The sequence below is a fragment of the Chenopodium album genome, chromosome 27 (assembly GCF_948465745.1).
Source record: "Chenopodium album chromosome 27, dcCheAlbu1.1, whole genome shotgun sequence".
Classification (NCBI taxonomy): Eukaryota; Viridiplantae; Streptophyta; class Magnoliopsida; order Caryophyllales; family Amaranthaceae; genus Chenopodium; species Chenopodium album.
Window position 1 is genome coordinate 17,532,069 of NC_137860.1, and position 17,610 is coordinate 17,549,678.

At 34.8% G+C, this 17,610-nt stretch overlaps 1 protein-coding gene across 1 annotated transcript; it reads left to right on the forward strand.

Moving 5' to 3' along the window:
• Positions 1 to 12,366: 12,366 nt before the first annotated feature.
• LOC145621300 (E3 ubiquitin-protein ligase RMA1H1-like) lies at positions 12,367 to 16,202 on the forward strand. The gene is made up of 2 exons (XM_081676043.1): positions 12,367 to 14,972; positions 15,052 to 16,202. The coding sequence occupies exon 2, from the start codon at positions 15,074 to 15,076 to the stop codon at positions 15,842 to 15,844; it is 771 nt and encodes a 256-aa protein (XP_081532169.1). The 5' UTR covers positions 12,367 to 14,972; positions 15,052 to 15,073; the 3' UTR covers positions 15,845 to 16,202.
• The last annotated feature ends 1,408 nt before the right edge of the window (positions 16,203 to 17,610 follow it).

Below are 17,610 nucleotides of genomic sequence, written 5' to 3' on the forward strand. Positions count from 1 at the left end.
ATAACTTTATAATATTTGATATAAAATATAATATTAAAGAATTTTCAAAAAAAGACATACATTACAGTAGTGAGTTATATGAACTATTTAGTTTACTTATTTATTGTGCATTATTTGATGTTATCATGTACATTCATATGTAATATAACGAACATAGTTTATTTTTATTTTTGTAGGTTTTATTGAGGCAAAAGAATCTAAATTGCTTCATAGAAAAGTTGATGCACCAACCGTTGTTTGAGTACTAAAACAATTGGAATTCACAGATGAGAATAGCTCCATGTTCCTTTTCATAAAAAGAAACGCCTCATGCAAATCCTACACGTTAACAAACAATTATATCAGAATAGAACAAATGTTTTATTAAAGTAGAAAAAAAAAGAAAAAAAAAAAGAACATACATCAGTTGCAGCACTTTTGATCTCAGAATCAGTTAATACTCCTTCAGGCAAATTGAAAGTCACACATCTTCTACCATCATCAATAGGAGCTGCACCAACTTCACCCTTATTTAAGTTGTTAACATTTGAATCAACACGCTTAGCAGAAACTGGATAAGTCAATTCATTCAAAACCCCCTGACCAAATCCACCAGCCTTCAACTCCAAGGACACCCTGTTTCTCACTTTTTTATCTGTCCAATGTTGGATAAGAGGAATAGTGGAGTTCTCTACTACACCTTGGAAATTCAAACGATGAAAATACATAATCTTAAGCAACAACAAACATCCACTAATACTATCTTTAGCCTCAGAATTTTTGTAACTAACAACAGAATTCATCAACTTTCTCTAAACAAATGAACACCAATCAAGATTTTTAATCTGATCAACATCATCCACAGCATTAACTAACCTAAAATTAACCGTCCTATTAGCGGTAGGAACAAGCATACTACTAAGAGCATGCATAACAAATAACCTCTTAAATTCATCACCTCCATTCACCAACTCCTTGATCCTAGTTTCTAATTTAGCCAAAGGTATCAACTCCTTAACACCAACATCAAAAGCATCTCTCCATTTATTTTTCAACGCACTATCATCTTGAGATTGACCTTTGTAACTACCCTTTATTTCAGGAACCTCACGACCTTCTACCTTAGGCAAACCAAAAACATCACACACATCATCCTTAGTCACAACAAACTCCTTACCTTCAGCCACACAAAACATACAAGTATATCCATTAAAACTCTCAACAAGCCAAGGAAGTATACCTCCAACCATACTCTCCACACATAAAGACAACAAACCACCAAATCCAACCTCTTCTACATGTTTTTTTTGAGTCGGAGAAAGCCCACTTACAACCTTAACTAATGAAGAAGGTCTACAACGACAGGTAATTTTCCTATCAGGCCTGAAAACCAAAAAAAAATTATTATAACATACTTATATACTAAAATTTAAATTATCATATAAAATTAAACATGAATTAAGAACATTTATACAAATTTTTATACTTATTCTCACAAAAGTGACAATTATAATCACAAAAAATATACTCATGACACTCATTAAAGGGATATAATACTCAAAAAAAAGTGATTACTATCAAAACTTTCACAAAATGATACTTGCACTCACAAAAGTGACATTGATACATACAAAAGTGACATTGATACATACAAAAGTGAAAGATATACTCACAAAAGTAGCACTTTATATATTGACACAAAAATCACATAAAAACATAATTAATCAAAGTTACCTATACTCTTACAAAAGTCACAATTCCATTCACAAAAGTATAGCAAATATACAATATTCTAAAACATAAAATCTTACTCGTCATCCTCTTTTTCATGCCTCTTCCTTTTTTTCCCTTAGATGTACTTCCTTCACCTTTCTACTGCTTTTTTCCTCCTGCATCCATTTTATTTACTGTTTTCTCAGCTCTACTATAACGAAAACCTTTGATAGATCCTAGCACCTAGCAATTAATTTTAAAAAAAAACGTCACAACAGAAATTTTGACAAAATTTGACAAGAATGGCAGAGAATGGCAGCTGCATTTGGTTAAGATGTAGGATTGTACCAAATATATATTAACAAAATAACTTGTAAAAAGCCATATAACATTCAAAAAGGCTATATATTAACAAAATAAGTGACCATAATCTAACAAAATGTAAGTTTTTAAATGGACTATTAATTAACATAATATAATTGATGAATAGCCTACAATATAGCTCAAAAGGCTAAATAGCTAGCAACACAGCAACATAAGAGCTAACGAGCCCTCACATTTCAACATGATTCTTCAAGCTACTTAGAATAGGAAATGAGATCAACATAATCATCGAGCTCAATAAATGATTAAAAGGTCATTAACTTTGCATCACTATTTAGAGTTGGCATCAAGCCATCAAGACTATATCCATAATTTTATGCCTAACTGAAACCAGAGTTTCATAAATTCAGCAAGATGATTGATGTATAAATCAAACTTCACAATACCTAATAACAAAGTTTTTCTTGAATAACTTAATGTCATCACCCTGAGATGATAAAGGTAACCCATGTTCTTCATAAACCAAGCCGCAGAAAAAGGTAAAAAAGAATTGGACACATAGGAAGACAGGCACAAAAGCAAACACACACACACACACACAGATTTGCAATTAGCAGCTTAACAGCTCACAACAAAATAACACTGAAAAGAACATGGGAAAATGATAAACATGGTAGGATTGTACCAAATCAAATGCAGCATGTATATCCACCATGTTTGCCACACTAAAATCAAATGCACCATGTATATCAAACCGTAAACGAACATATATAGTAGCAAAAAACCTAAAATTCATACACAAAATACTTTCAATTGTACTACAATGAACATGCAGTTTTTCATTTGGACATTTTTACAAACACGTAGCAGGCAATTCTCAAAATAAACCTAATCTAAGCAAAAGCAAGTGATTAAAACACACAATCAAACAAACATAGCACAAACTAAACAAAAAAAATTGCGAAAAGAAGAACAAACTGTAGGAGATTATAGGTACTAAATGCGGAATTAACATGAATCATATTCACATAGCACCAAACCAAGGATCTCATGCATAACACATAAAGAAGTAAGAATTATACCTTTGAAGCGTGATTCCACGATGATCGAGCAAGAACAATGGGGAGATAAAGAACCTCAAACGTGATTCCTCTACTTGGTCCACGGGCACGAATTAAGACCTCCACTAATGCTAGTTAGTCGCGAAAGAACACTTCTATCGACCTTCTATGGAGATGAACGAACGATCAACTAGGCAAGAACCACCGCACAACACCACGTGGCCACTAGGGGTGGCCGGCCGTGGGTGAGAGGGGGAAGAGAGAGGCGTGCGTGTGAGAGAGGGAGGGTGAGGGCTTTTGGATGATGGTTGCTTGATTCACAATTCACTGTATGTCAATTGTGACTTGTGTGTTCAACCCTAGGCAAGGCTATTATTTATAGATCGTATCTCTAAATAATAGTCCAAGTCCAAATCCAAGCCCAATTCCTAATCCCACTCAAACTATACTTAGCCCACTCATGCTTATGACTAATTAATTGCTCATGAGGCCCATTAATGGGCTTCTAACTTGCTTAACCCAATACCCTTGTGTGTGACCAATATAGGATCCATTCTAAAGGGCTTTGGGCTATTTGACTAGCCCAAAGATCATCTCTCATAGTCTAGCAACAGAGGATGACGCCCCAATAGAATGAACTTATTATCTCCATAATAGTGATCCTTGATATATCTAGTAATTGCACTTATCGAAGACACAATTCCTTCAATCTCCCACTTGTCTGAGACAAGTGCGCAATATTCAAATTCCTTAAGTCATTTTGTGTCGATTTGATAATATGATTACATCTTATGTAATCTATATTAAACCACAAATCATTTCTTGAAATCTGAGTTAGAATTACAAAACAAATGGTTACTATGTAACACATTTGAGCACGGCCATGCATTTTCTGAATTCTCCCTCTTCAAGAGGCCAAAACATGACACATTCCTAATTTAATAGGAAGACTCTATCCAATCTTGTGGCAACCAAATCTCCCACTCAACTTCTGAAATAACCAGGAAACACCCTTTATAATCTCCAGTTACGGGAAGACGTTTGAATGTACCACAGTTATATCATCCATTGAATGAAACCAATGTTCCACTCATGTCAAAGGAATCCACTAATATATCCGGAAGTTCTATACTTGAACTTCAAAGTTGGTCTATAGTTCGATCATGCATCATTCATGCATATCTATGTGATTGACCGAGTATCACTACACTCCTATAGCCCATGAAACTGCGCTATCCAATCAATCTTAACATGCTAGTTCAGTATAAGAAATCATTTATGTCCACTTTAATGATTCCGAACTAGGAACTTAATAATATATGAATTTTGTTCACCTGTGGGGTTTCATTCAAAAGGTCATTAACCTAGTGAGCCCATCAATTCATAATTATTTTGGACATTTTATTTAATATTGAAACCACAATTAAATAAGAGAAAAGATAATTTCTAATTAAACATAATTCTGCAAATGAATGTATTACTTATGTAATTTATTTTCTCAAAACAAAAAACAACTTCTAATTACACCATTCGCTTCAATCCAGTTGCACTAGTATGCTTCTCATGCTTAGGCATTGGAAGGGGTTTAGTAAGCGGATCAGCGATGTTCTCATCCGTGTGAATTTTGCTCATCTTGACATCTCCTCTGTCAACGATCTCTCGAATGAGGTGAAACTTCCTCTCTACATGTTTGGATTTGAAGTGTGACCTAGCTTCCTTGGATTGAGCAATAGCTCCATTATTGTCACAGTATATCTGGATACCCTTTTGAGCACTTGGCACGATATCCATCTCAGTCAGGAACTTCTTTATCCAAACAGCTTCCTTAGCTGCCTCAACAGCAGCCAAATACTCTGATTCTGTCGTAGAGTCTGCGACAGTGCTTTGCTTTGAACTCTTCCAGCTCACTGCTCCTCCATTCAGACAGAAAATGTATCCAGATTGAGATCTGAAGTCATCCCTGTCTGTTTGGAAACTCGCATCCGTATAACCTTTGACAACCAACTCATCTTCGCCACCATACACTAGAAACATTCCTTTCGTCCTTCTCAAGTACTTAAGGATGTTCTTGGCAGCTGTCCAGTGTGCTTCACCTGGATTTGCCTGAAACCTGCTGCACATGCTTAGAGCATATGCAACATCCGGCCTTGTACAAATCATGGCATACATTATCGATCCTATTGCAGAAGCATAAGGAATGATAGCCATACGTCTCATCTCATCTGGCATAACCGGGCATTGAGATTTACTGAGCGTAATGCCATGGGACATGGGGAGAAAACCTCTCTTAGAGTTTGTCATCTCAAACCTGTCAAGAACCTTATCAATATAAGTCTCTTGACTTAGTCCAATCATCCTTCGAGACCTGTCTCTATGGATTTTGATTCCCAAAATGTACTTAGCTTCACCTAAGTCTTTCATGGAAAAACAACTCTTCAACCATTCCTTGACTGACTCAAGCATTGGTATGTCATTTCCCATGAGAAGTATGTCATCCACATACAAGACTAAGAAAACTACGCTGCTCCCACTAGACTTCTTGTATACACAAGGTTCCTCTTCGCTCTTGACAAAATCAAACCTTTTGATCGCTTCATCAAAGCGAAGATTCCAACTCCTAGATGCCTGCTTCAATCCATAAATGGATTTCTCAAGCTTGCATACCTTTCTAGGATTTTCCGGATCTTCAAAACCCTCAGGTTGTGTCATGTACACTTCCTCCGTCAAGAACCCATTCAAGAAGGCGGTTTTGACATCCATTTGCCAAATTTCGTAATCGAAAAATGCGGCAATCGCTAGAAGAATCCGAATGGACTTAAGCATTGCTACTGGGGAAAAAGTTTCATCATAGTCAATACCATGAATCTGTCTGTACCCTTTTGCAACTAGTCTTGCTTAATGGATGTAGGCATTTCCATCCTTGTCTGTTTTAATCTTGTAGACCCATTTGCAACCAATGGGTTTTACCCCATTAGGCAAGTCTACTAGGGTCCACACTTTATTTTCAGACATTGACTCCATTTCGGATTTCATGGCCTCAAGCCATTTATCTGAGTTGGGGCTCACCAAAGCTTGCTTGTAGGTTGTGGGTTCCTCATTCTCCAATAAGAAGATTTCAGAATCCTCAGTTAATAGAACCTCGACAAACTGTTTGTTTTTTATTCTGGCAGACCTACGTGGGGTAGGAGCAACAGTAGAAATTTTCTCTCCAACTCCTTGAAGATTTTCGCATGAATTAGATTCAAGTGGGACGATAGGAGTCTCGCTGGTGGAATTAGCTTGCTCCGACGCATGATTAATCGTTTCATGCGCCCTCGCCTCTGACGTGGTGTTATCCACATCCATTTGTTGCTCGTCTCGAATTTCTTCGAGAACCACTTTACTCCCACTTGGCTTTCTAGATAGAAATTCCTTTTCTAGAAAGACACCATTGCGAGCAACAAACACTTTGTTATCTTCGCGATTGCAGAAGTAATACCCTTGTGTTTCTTTAGGATAGCCCACAAAGAAACACTTGTCTGATTTAGGGTGTAGTTTATCGCTTTGTAAACGTTTTACATAGGCTTCACAACCCCAAATCTTGAGATAAGACAAATTTGGAACTCTTCCTTTCCATAATTCATATGGTGTCTTCTCAACTGCTTTGGATGGGCTTCTGTTTAGTACTCTGGAAGCTGCTCCTAATGCATATCCCCAAAAAGATATATGAAGATCTGTAAAGCTCATCATGGACCTAACCATATCTAGTAGAGTCCTATTTCTCCTTTCTGACACTCCATTTAATTGAGGTGTCCCTAGAGGGGTTAATTGTGAAATTATTCCACAATTAATCAGATGTTCATCAAATTCTTGGGTTAAATATTCGCCACCACGATCAGATCATAGTGCTTTAATTGTCTTCCCAAGCTGGTTTTGTACTTCATTCTGGAATTCTTTGAACTTTTCAAAGGCTTCCGACTTGTGCTTCATTAAGTAAATGTAACCATATCTACTTAAATCATCAGTGAAAATAATGAAGTAATTATATCCACCCCTAGCTTTTGAACTCATTGGTCCACACACATCTGTATGTATGAGTCCCAAAAGGTCACCAGCTCTTTCACCTATACCCGTGAAGGGTGACTTAGTCATTTTTCCAAGAAAGCATGACTCACAGTTTTCAAATGATTCATAATCAAAAGAAGAAAGGAGTCCATCCTTATGTAATTTCTGGACGCGCTTTTGGTTAATATGTCCAAGCCTACAAGCCATAGGTAAGTTGGGTTTGAACCATCTGTTTTCTGCTTTTTATGATCTATGTTGTAGATATGATTTGTATATTCTAAAACATACAAACCATTAATTAACTTAGCATTAGCATATAACATATTTTCTTTCGAAATAAAACAACGTTTGTCTCTTATTTCAAATGAAAAACCTTCAGTATCTAAAACTGGAACTGAAATAATGTTTTTAGTAATGCTTGGAACAAAATAACAGTTATTAAGTACTAAAATTAGTCCAGAAGGAAGTCTCAAATGATAACTCCCAATAGCAAGTGCAGCAACTTTTGCTCCATTTCCTACTCGAAGTGTTACTTCCCCTGGATCTAGCTTCCTACTTCCTTTCAAGCCCTGCACGTCATTAACGATATGAGCACCACAACCGGTATCGAATACCCAAGTGGAAGATGAAGTAAGATTAATTTCTACAACAAAAACATCAAGTAACTCCTTACCTTCTGTTTTCACTGGTGCATAATGGGGACACCCTGGTGTATGGGCATGCCATCCACCAAAATAGAAGCACTGGCAATCTCTCCTTATCAGGTACTCCTCAGCATGGTTAAGTAAGATGTTGATCAAATTCGCTGATGATCCCTCATCATTATGAGAAAGTCTCACAATGTCAAAACCAGCATGGAGCGAGAACAAGATAATGTCACGCGCATAGTCATCATCGATCGGTTTCCCGAGGACATCCATTTGGTTGATCATATCAACCAATTCATTGACATGGTTCCTCACTGACTGACCAGGTAAGAGTTTCTTTGCCATTATCTTACCATGAATCCTGTAAGTCTCATACCTTAAATTGTCAGCCCAGGAATAGTAAATCTGAGGGATCGAGTTAACGATCTCTCTTACATGTGGATCGTTGGCACCTCCGCTACCCAATGCCCCCATGCCACCTCTACAGATAGCACGAAGACATTGATATAAGTTGGTCACCTCATACCGTCTGAACCTATTATACCAACAGTTTGGGATAGATTCCAGTATTAGGTTATTGACCTTTAGTGCATCCAAAGCTAATTTTGCATGCATTTCAGGGTCCTGACCAAGAGCACACTTGTTCTCAACGGGTACATATAGGCGAGCATCAAGCTTGAAGCTTGTGAGAACATTTCTCAATTCGCCCTCCCATTGCCTGTAGTTTCTGAGATTAAGCCTTAAATTGAGTTTCATTGGTAAATCTGTGTTGTCATATAAGTTATTCATCTACAAACAAAAACAAAACGAGGCAAAATTCAATAATTATGTTTAATAAATTTAAAGTACCATGAGTAATATTAGAATTTATTGGTAACTTTAAAGCATTTTATTCATTTTAAATTGACCCCTATTGAATAAAATGATTCCAAGATCCTTTATTTGTGCAATAATTAACCAGAGTGAGTCCCTGCAATCAACCATTACATTTTCAAGGTGAGTAAACTCTTTACTGATTACAACTCTTGTAATTCTTGGTTGAATAATTAACCATCGCATGTTTAATTATTACTCTTAGCTTCAAGGTTCTAAACGATTTAGGTAACCTTGTTGAATATAACCAATTAAAAGTGTAGTTATGCAGTTCTACCCCCACTTCCCCAAGATATATTATGATGCTCTGCTGAGAGCTGACCCATCACAAACGATCAAGGTTTTCATCGGGTTTTTAATTGGAAAAGCTGCATCAATATTACTGGGATCTAGATTTATTATGTTGTGATTATATAGTGAACTCTAGCGCATCATCAAGCAACATAAATAAACCTAAACATGCATAATCTACTAATGCAATAAAACATGACATAGTATGGCCCCTTAATCCTAAGAAAACTAATAAAGTAAAATGCTCCCACTTGAACCTTCATGGATCTCATCCATCTTGCTCCATTGGGCCTTCACTTCATTGGCTTTTGGATCAACTGCAACCTGTAATTTTATTCTATTCTATCTACTACTTAAATAAAATAAATTACAAAAATACTCAACGGTACGCAGACCGTATTTAGATTATAAAAATACATCACGATGCGCAGATCGTATTTAGAATCTATGGGCCATACTAGTCTATATATATAGCAATAAACAATATCATATATTATAAAGTGCCATATAATAAATCACTCATCATGCTTTCCTAAACTATAACATCAGATGATCATAATGAAGGAAACATGGCTATAAATATCTCATATTTTAATTAATTAATTACTGTAATCAGATAATATCATATATTATTCATGACCATTCATAAAATATCATATATTTTAATTTTAGGTATGAGATAGAATCAAATCTTATTTGAAATTATGGAAGATAAATCATATTTATTTTCCATGATTATCCTAACTAATTTAGGAATTCTATCCTAATTACTAACCAATCACATATTTTAAATCAATTATTATCCATAAATAACTATGAGATAATCACATTATTTAATCAATTATTATCCAATTAGAATCTTTTGCTCCATAATTATCCAAACTTAACAAAAATAACAACGTTAATTTTGTTAATTATCTTTTCAAAATTTAAACTTATCCTTTTGAAATTGAAATCTGATTTTATCTAAAATAAAATAAAATAATTTTTTTTTTGAAAAAGCCGCGTCAGCCACCGTGGTGTGGCCAGCCGAAGCCAGCCACGGTGGCCGCACACCTTACGGTGTGCGCTGCCCCTGCAGTGACGAGGAACAGCAGCAGCAGCACACGCAAAGGAGTGGTGCACTGCTGCGCTGCTCCTTGCTGCCTGACCCAGCCCCGCCCCTCCCTCCTGGACCACCAGCAGCGGCACCACCGTGGCAGCACCACCCAGCCGTGGTGCTGCTGCTGTAATTTCCTCTTCTTTTTTTTTTTTTTTTTGATTTTTTTTGATTTTTAATTAATTAAAACAAAACAGATTTTGTAAAATCAATTAAACTTTATGTGGTCCTATTAATCCCAAAATTAAATCATATTCAATTTTGAAATTAGGGTTTTGATGAAATTAATCCCCAATTTAATTTAACACTTAAATTAAATAATTTGACCATGAAAAATTCATAATTTTAACATGTAATCAAATAGATTAAATTCCTTAAACATATTACCATCGAAATAAATCAAAATTAAACACAAAATTTCACAAATTAGGGTTTAAAATTCGAAATTTTCGAAATTAGGGTTTAGGGGTTCGAATTTTTCGATTAATTTGGGGCAAAATTCGGATCAATTGATGGCTAATATGGAGCAAATTAAACACCTTTAATGATTCTATATTGTTAAATCACATTTAAAATAACAATTGACTCATAATTAAATATTCTCCCTCCTAATTGAATTAAAATTGTGGATTATCAAAGAATTATTACTCAATATATGTAAATGCAAGAGGCTAACTGATACCACTGTAGGAGATTATAGGTACTAAATGCGGAATTAACATGAATCATATTCACATAGCACCAAACCAAGGATCTCATGCATAACACATAAAGAAGTAAGAATTATACCTTTGAAGCGTGATTCCACGATGATCGAGCAAGAACAATGGGGAGATAAAGAACCTCAAACGTGATTCCTCTACTTGGTCCACGGGCACGAATTAAGACCTCCACTAATGCTAGTTAGTCGCGAAAGAACACTTCTATCGACCTTCTATGGAGATGAACGAACGATCAACTAGGCAAGAACCACCGCACAACACCACGTGGCCACTAGGGGTGGCCGGCCGTGGGTGAGAGGGGGAAGAGAGAGGCGTGCGTGTGAGAGAGGGAGGGTGAGGGCTTTTGGATGATGGTTGCTTGATTCACAATTCACTGTATGTCAATTGTGACTTGTGTGTTCAACCCTAGGCAAGGCTATTATTTATAGATCGTATCTCTAAATAATAGTCCAAGTCCAAATCCAAGCCCAATTCCTAATCCCACTCAAACTATACTTAGCCCACTCATGCTTATGACTAATTAATTGCTCATGAGGCCCATTAATGGGCTTCTAACTTGCTTAACCCAATACCCTTGTGTGTGACCAATATAGGATCCATTCTAAAGGGCTTTGGGCTATTTGACTAGCCCAAAGATCATCTCTCATAGTCTAGCAACAGAGGATGACGCCCCAATAGAATGAACTTATTATCTCCATAATAGTGATCCTTGATATATCTAGTAATTGCACTTATCGAAGACACAATTCCTTCACAAACACTAACCTAGAGCAACAATATCATCACCAGAAACCAAACTCTTCTTCTTCACCATTACAAAAACTATAAAAAAATCCAAAACAACGAAAACCTAAAAATCGAAACACTTAAAACTATATAAAATGAAATAAAATTGAGTAAACAAAACTGAAATTAGCAACAATCAATTTCAAAGTGAAGAAATTAAAGATCGAAGAGAGAGAAATTGAAGTAGCAACAACGAATTTTTGCAAATCGCCAAAATTAAGAGAAGAAGAGAAGTAGAGGAGAGAGAAAAAGATCAGAGAAAGTGAAGCAAAATGAAGAGGAAAGAGAAAATAAGAAAGTTTTTTTTGTTCTTTTTTCTTTTACACGCGTGAGCCCAAATTGGGCAACCCAATTTGCACTTCCTTGTTGTGATTTTCAATAAATAAGTGAAAACCCGGTTTTATTAAAAGTTGTCAATCCAGAAAAGTATAGAAGTTTTTCACAAAAAACTGACAAGCGACGACTCTTCAGTTTTATCCAAAAATTCTTCTCACCCCACCTCAATAGGAGTAAGTCCATGTCTTTATCTATATTTCCGTATTAATAGAACCTTCCCCATATCTCCTTTCTCCTCTCTATTCGCACATTTTCTCTCACCTCTTTTACTCCTCTACCTCCCTTACTTTTACTTCTCTTGTATAATTCATTTCCTAAAATTCAATAATCAACCAAGGATAAAGAAATTAATAAACTACTACCATACTTTTGAATCATTTAATTCTCTAATCTGAATTAGATCTTTCTATTTACTGAATTTGTGTTTCTCTTTGATGCTCACTGTTTTGTTGGTTGTTGTTGTTTTTATGAGTTTTTTTAGTAAAAATTAAAATAAAAAAGCTATCCTAGCGGGTAAGTATAATCGTTATGAATATATCCCCTATTTTGTCTAATTTGTCTTTTGCTGATATTTTGTTTTTCATCTTTGTTTTTTATAAATTTTTCCGTTTTTACTAATTTCAATTAATTTTGCAAGTCGATTAGTATTATTTTTTAAAAATTTATTCTTTTTTCTTTTTTATTTTTTAATCGGTTGAAGTAAACGTCTGCTTTCCATTTTACATTACTTTTCCTTGGAAATTGTTATTCTTTTCTTCGACGATTTAGTATGACAATTTAACTTTGATGCTTAATTTATGGAATAAAGCCAAAAATTACTCTTGGAAAATAAAAATAAATTAAATTTGTAAAACTGCATGATTTTTTTTTTTTTTTTTTTTTTGGCAATTTTATTCGAATCCTTTTACTTTGTTGCCGCTGTTGTAGTCTCCGTTGCTATTGACTGTTGGTGGGTTGATAGATTGAAGTGTTTTTGATTAATTTAGCCTTTTTTTTTTTTCATCAGTTTCGTTGATTAAATCATAAATTTGTATTGGTTTGTACTTAATATGTTGTACTGATTATACTACTAGTTATTGTTCTGGCTTATAAGTTCGGATCTTGTTGTGTTTCGTCTTTTGGAAGACGAATTTGTGAGCGGGAACATAACTAGGGATAGTTTTGTTATTGCTGATGAGTTCGGGTCTTGTTGTGTTTCGTATTTCAGAAGGCAAATTTTGTGTGCGAAAACATAAGCTAGGAATTTTTAATTTAGCAATTAGGGGTTTTGTTATTTCTCTTTGTGGTGGGGCGGTGGGTGTGAAGTTGTGGGCAGCTTCATGATGTTAATTGCCCAACTACATTCATGACATACTAACCTCCCACATTGATTGATTATGGTTCCAAAAAAATGTAATGCTATAATAAGTTGTGTGCTGGGTGTTGGGATCGTCGAGATATAAACCCTACTATAGTGAGAAATAAATTTCCTTCGATATTAGTTGTTAGATATAAAATTGCTACTCCGTATTTACAAGTTTTGGATCATTGCTTTCTTCCTGTCATTGCTTAATCTAAAATGTGTCGAACTAGAGTCATATATTCAATTAAACATCATGAAGGGTGTTAACATCATTAAGCAAGAGATAACTAATAGGGGTAAAATAATAGTGAAGTTCTAGTCGTAGTTGTAATTATAGGTTTCTTTCATTTCATCCAAAATTCCTTCTCTTGAACCCATGAGAACTTGTTTTTAACTTGGGAATACATTTTTAGTTGTAAAATGAACTTGATTATCCTTATATAGACCTTATCCTTTCGAACCTTTTTTTGTTGTAAATTGAGTTTTGTTGCTCTTCATTAAATTTAGTACTTTATAGTGGGCCTCATCGGACTTATAATTTCATAACTTTAGATGGAAAAAACCAATTTGTGTAGCTTTAAAGATAGTAGTATTAACAAGCATAAAGAATAGCGTATAAAGCCAACAAAGCAACCACTCATAGAGGAGTGAAGAAGGAAATTAAGACTTATGAGCACATGCTTTGCGTATAGGTGATTGTATTTGATAATGTGTCAAAGTTGGTTGCCCAATTTTTTCTAGATCAAAAGTTGGAGAATGTTAGGTTTGGAACCTCTAGGAGGGACTTTGATCACATCAAGCGTGTCTCCTGTATATGCTCTGTGTATTATAACATTTTGGGTTGCATCAAGTTTTTTGTTGTCTTGTCCCCTTGTTCATCATCCACCATTTTCTTTAGGGGTGAAGGAGAAAAAGATTTCTGTTTTTTTAAGAAAAGTGAACCAAATTACAATGAAATCATGCTTGGAATAGAATGTTTCAAATATGTCTTTCATTCTAAGATGTTAGCAGAACAAACAAAAGTTGTGATTAAAGTCATTGCAATTGCCAAATTTAAAGTAAGATTTTACTTAGTAGGACGAGAGTCGGGTTGTTTGTCAATTGAAAGCTTGTCTCCTCTGTTTGTGTTCAGTCTTTGAAGAGGTTTTGCTAATAAACGATTTCTATGCATTAAGTTATTAAGCTTGTTTAATTTATTACAGTATTTTAAAAAGAAGGGCAATATTGACATGGCAATTTCAAAGTTCTATTCTCTAAAAGTCTGAATAAGTCGGAATATCAATTTGCGTGTTACTATTTGTCCAATTGTTGACAGTTGACAATAACCCTTCATTGTTTGCCGCCTTTTAAAAATATAATAATAGTACGAAGTATTATTTTTATTTATCCCTGTTGCTAAAAGTTTTTGTAATGGCCTTACCAAACAATAAAAATGATTAATTGTTTCCAAAATGTTATCATATCTTATTTTGGATAAGATCTGCTTGACAATTCTCACATGCTTCCATTATGTTTTTAAAAATTCTTTTTTGTGGACCCAATTGTGCTTTAACTTTTTTAGCTTTCTCAACTTATCTTAGCAATTTGTTATTGTTATATATCTTTTCTTGTTTGATTGACTTTGTCATTGATGTGATTAAATTTTTAAAGCATTCTTCATTATGGCAATCAGTTGCATTAATTAATCAATAATGTGTTATGGTTAAAGATTTGCTTCTACATACAATGTTTGAGTTTCAGTTTTCAGCTACAAAGGTTATTGTTTTAATTCTTTTTCTAGTGCTATTGTTGTTAACTTTTTGCACACAATTCTTACATGATAAGTTATTCTTAGGCTCATTGAGGAAACATTGTCCATGGAGCGGTACTGTGAACAGCCTGCAACACAAACCAGGTGCAGTGGGAAAGACATGAATAAATGGAATTCACCGTCAACTGTAGATGCTGGGAAAGAGAGTAATTCATCTGGTGGTTTTGACTGCAATATCTGCCTAGACCTTGTTCAAGAACCAGTTGTAACATTTTGTGGTCACCTTTACTGCTGGCCTTGCATCTACAGGTGGATACATTCACAGAGAAGCTCCTTTGAAAGCTCTGAACAACAAACCAAATGTCCTGTTTGCAAAGCTGAAGTATCACAAAGTACCTTGATACCTCTCTATGGCCGGGGACAGTCTAGGAAACCAACTGATAGTACGGGCACCAAGCTTGATTTCTTGGTGCCGCAGAGGCCTAACAGTCCTAGATGTGGGGTTCACGCACTTATAACCACCACTTCATCCAGTAGTTTACAACATCCTGGCCAACAACTTCATTACCATGGTTTCCACCCGCATCATCACCAAGTAAATCCATACAGCACTCTGGATGTCAACTCCCAGTCACCTGCATTAGAGCTTACAGGAACCACTACATACAATCCTATGATTGAGATGTTCAGTAATATGATTGATGCTCGGGTTTTTGGGAACTCACAAGATACACTTTCTGCTTATCAAAATACATATAGTGTTGTAACCACCAGTAGTGCACGAGGCAGATGGCATATGATGCAGGTTGATAGGTCACTGAGCAGAGTAAATTTTTTCTTCTGGTGTTGTGTTATATTGTGCCTGCTACTGTTTTGAGACAGATGTTCCCTGCCTGACTTCCACAACTCACATGTATCTATTTTATACTTGTATATATGAAAATGAGCATGGCTGTTATATGATCAATATGCTTGCTGCAGACTGTCAATCAGGATAACTTGATTTTGTCATTGAACTTGGGATATCTAATGTATACAGACGGACTAATGTCATGCTTATGTGACATATCAATGTAAAGTGCTGAAATTGCTGATTATTATGTTCATATAAGCTCCAAGGCATAGGCGGAGCTACGAGGGGGGCCCTGCCGCCCAATTCTGCGGCCCCTATTTTATTTAATTTGGCCCTGCAAACTTTGTTATATACTATTGAACTAAAGTTTATTAAAATGCTATGCTCGTAGTTCAATGGTAAGTCATTGTATTTTTTACACTTGCAAGTTCGAGCCTTCATAAGAGCTTAAACGTGTTTTTTTTTTTTTTTTTTTTTAATACTTTTTTTTTCCCTGTTTACTTATTTAGTGGTTAGTGGGCTTATCATTGTTCCTATGGTTCAATACGCCCATTTATTTCAATCTTTTTTTTTTTTTTTTTTTTGAATGGGAAGTAATAATATCATTAAATAATAGCCATACGGCATCTATAATATTAAAGATCTGTAAACCACAAATTAAGAGAAAATATCATAACTTTTACAATCAAAATCATAACTAATTTGTATATTTGGCATAGCTCATACTCCACCGCTTCAAGCTTGACTCGAGCAATGATTTTCGATGTCTTTGCATCTTTCCAAGTTGAGAACTCCGCAATCTGCGCTTATATTTTGATCGATCGGTTGATGACAAATTTCAGACCCATAAGAATCCAAATCACCTTCCCAATTATTATAAGAACCCTAAAAATAAAATTCTCATCCATAGATGAGAATCAAAATCCCAGAAAATTAGGAAAAACCCAAAAAATTTGGGACAGACTCTCACAGATGGAGAGAACAAACAAAACAAACAAACCAAAATGTAAAACAAAGCAAATAAAACTAAATTGAACTGAAGAAATTAGACTATTTGCGACCTAAACGACCAAGAAAACTAAAACCCTAGGAGAGAGAGAAAAGAGAAGAGAGTAAAATAAAAAAGGGGGGGACAACAAGCAATTCACAAAATTATTTATTTCAATCCTATTTAGTACTTGGTAATTGGTATATGTTTTATTTTCTTTCCTAAGATAACTCTTTGACTCTTTAATTCTCAAACAATATTAGATCTTTCAATTTATTCATCTCTCCCTCTCTTTTTTTTTTTTTTCATAAATTTTCTACTAACTTATTCAACTCTTCTATAGCTGATTATTCACTTTGTTTTTAATTCATTTTTCCAATCTTCTACTAGTATTTAATCATGTAATTTTTTTTTAATATAAATTACCAGCTTTATTTTACAAATATTAATTTTTTTTTTACTTTTCTCTAATTGGTCGGCACTAATTTGGCTATAGATCACTTTTTTTTTATTATTTTAATATGAAATGATAGGCATAATTTTAAAATAAAAATCACTTAAATTTTAGATTTTTCAACAAGTGGATTTTAGACCAGTTTTATACATATGAACATAGATTACCAATAATTTTATTATATAGTTGACATTTTTTTATACGAAGTATGAAAAGTCATATCTATGATTTAGGGAAAAAATTATTATAATAATAAACTATATAATTATATATTGACTCAACCGTCATCGGCCCCCGTAGTTTAAAATTCCTGGATCCGCCCTGCTCTAAGGTCGAAAGTAATTTCAT

What these genes read in the sequence shown, in the direction of transcription:
- LOC145621300 (XM_081676043.1), top strand. Translation starts at nt 15,074, where the DNA reads ATGGAGCGGTACTGTGAACAGCCTGCAACACAAACCAGGTGCAGTGGG.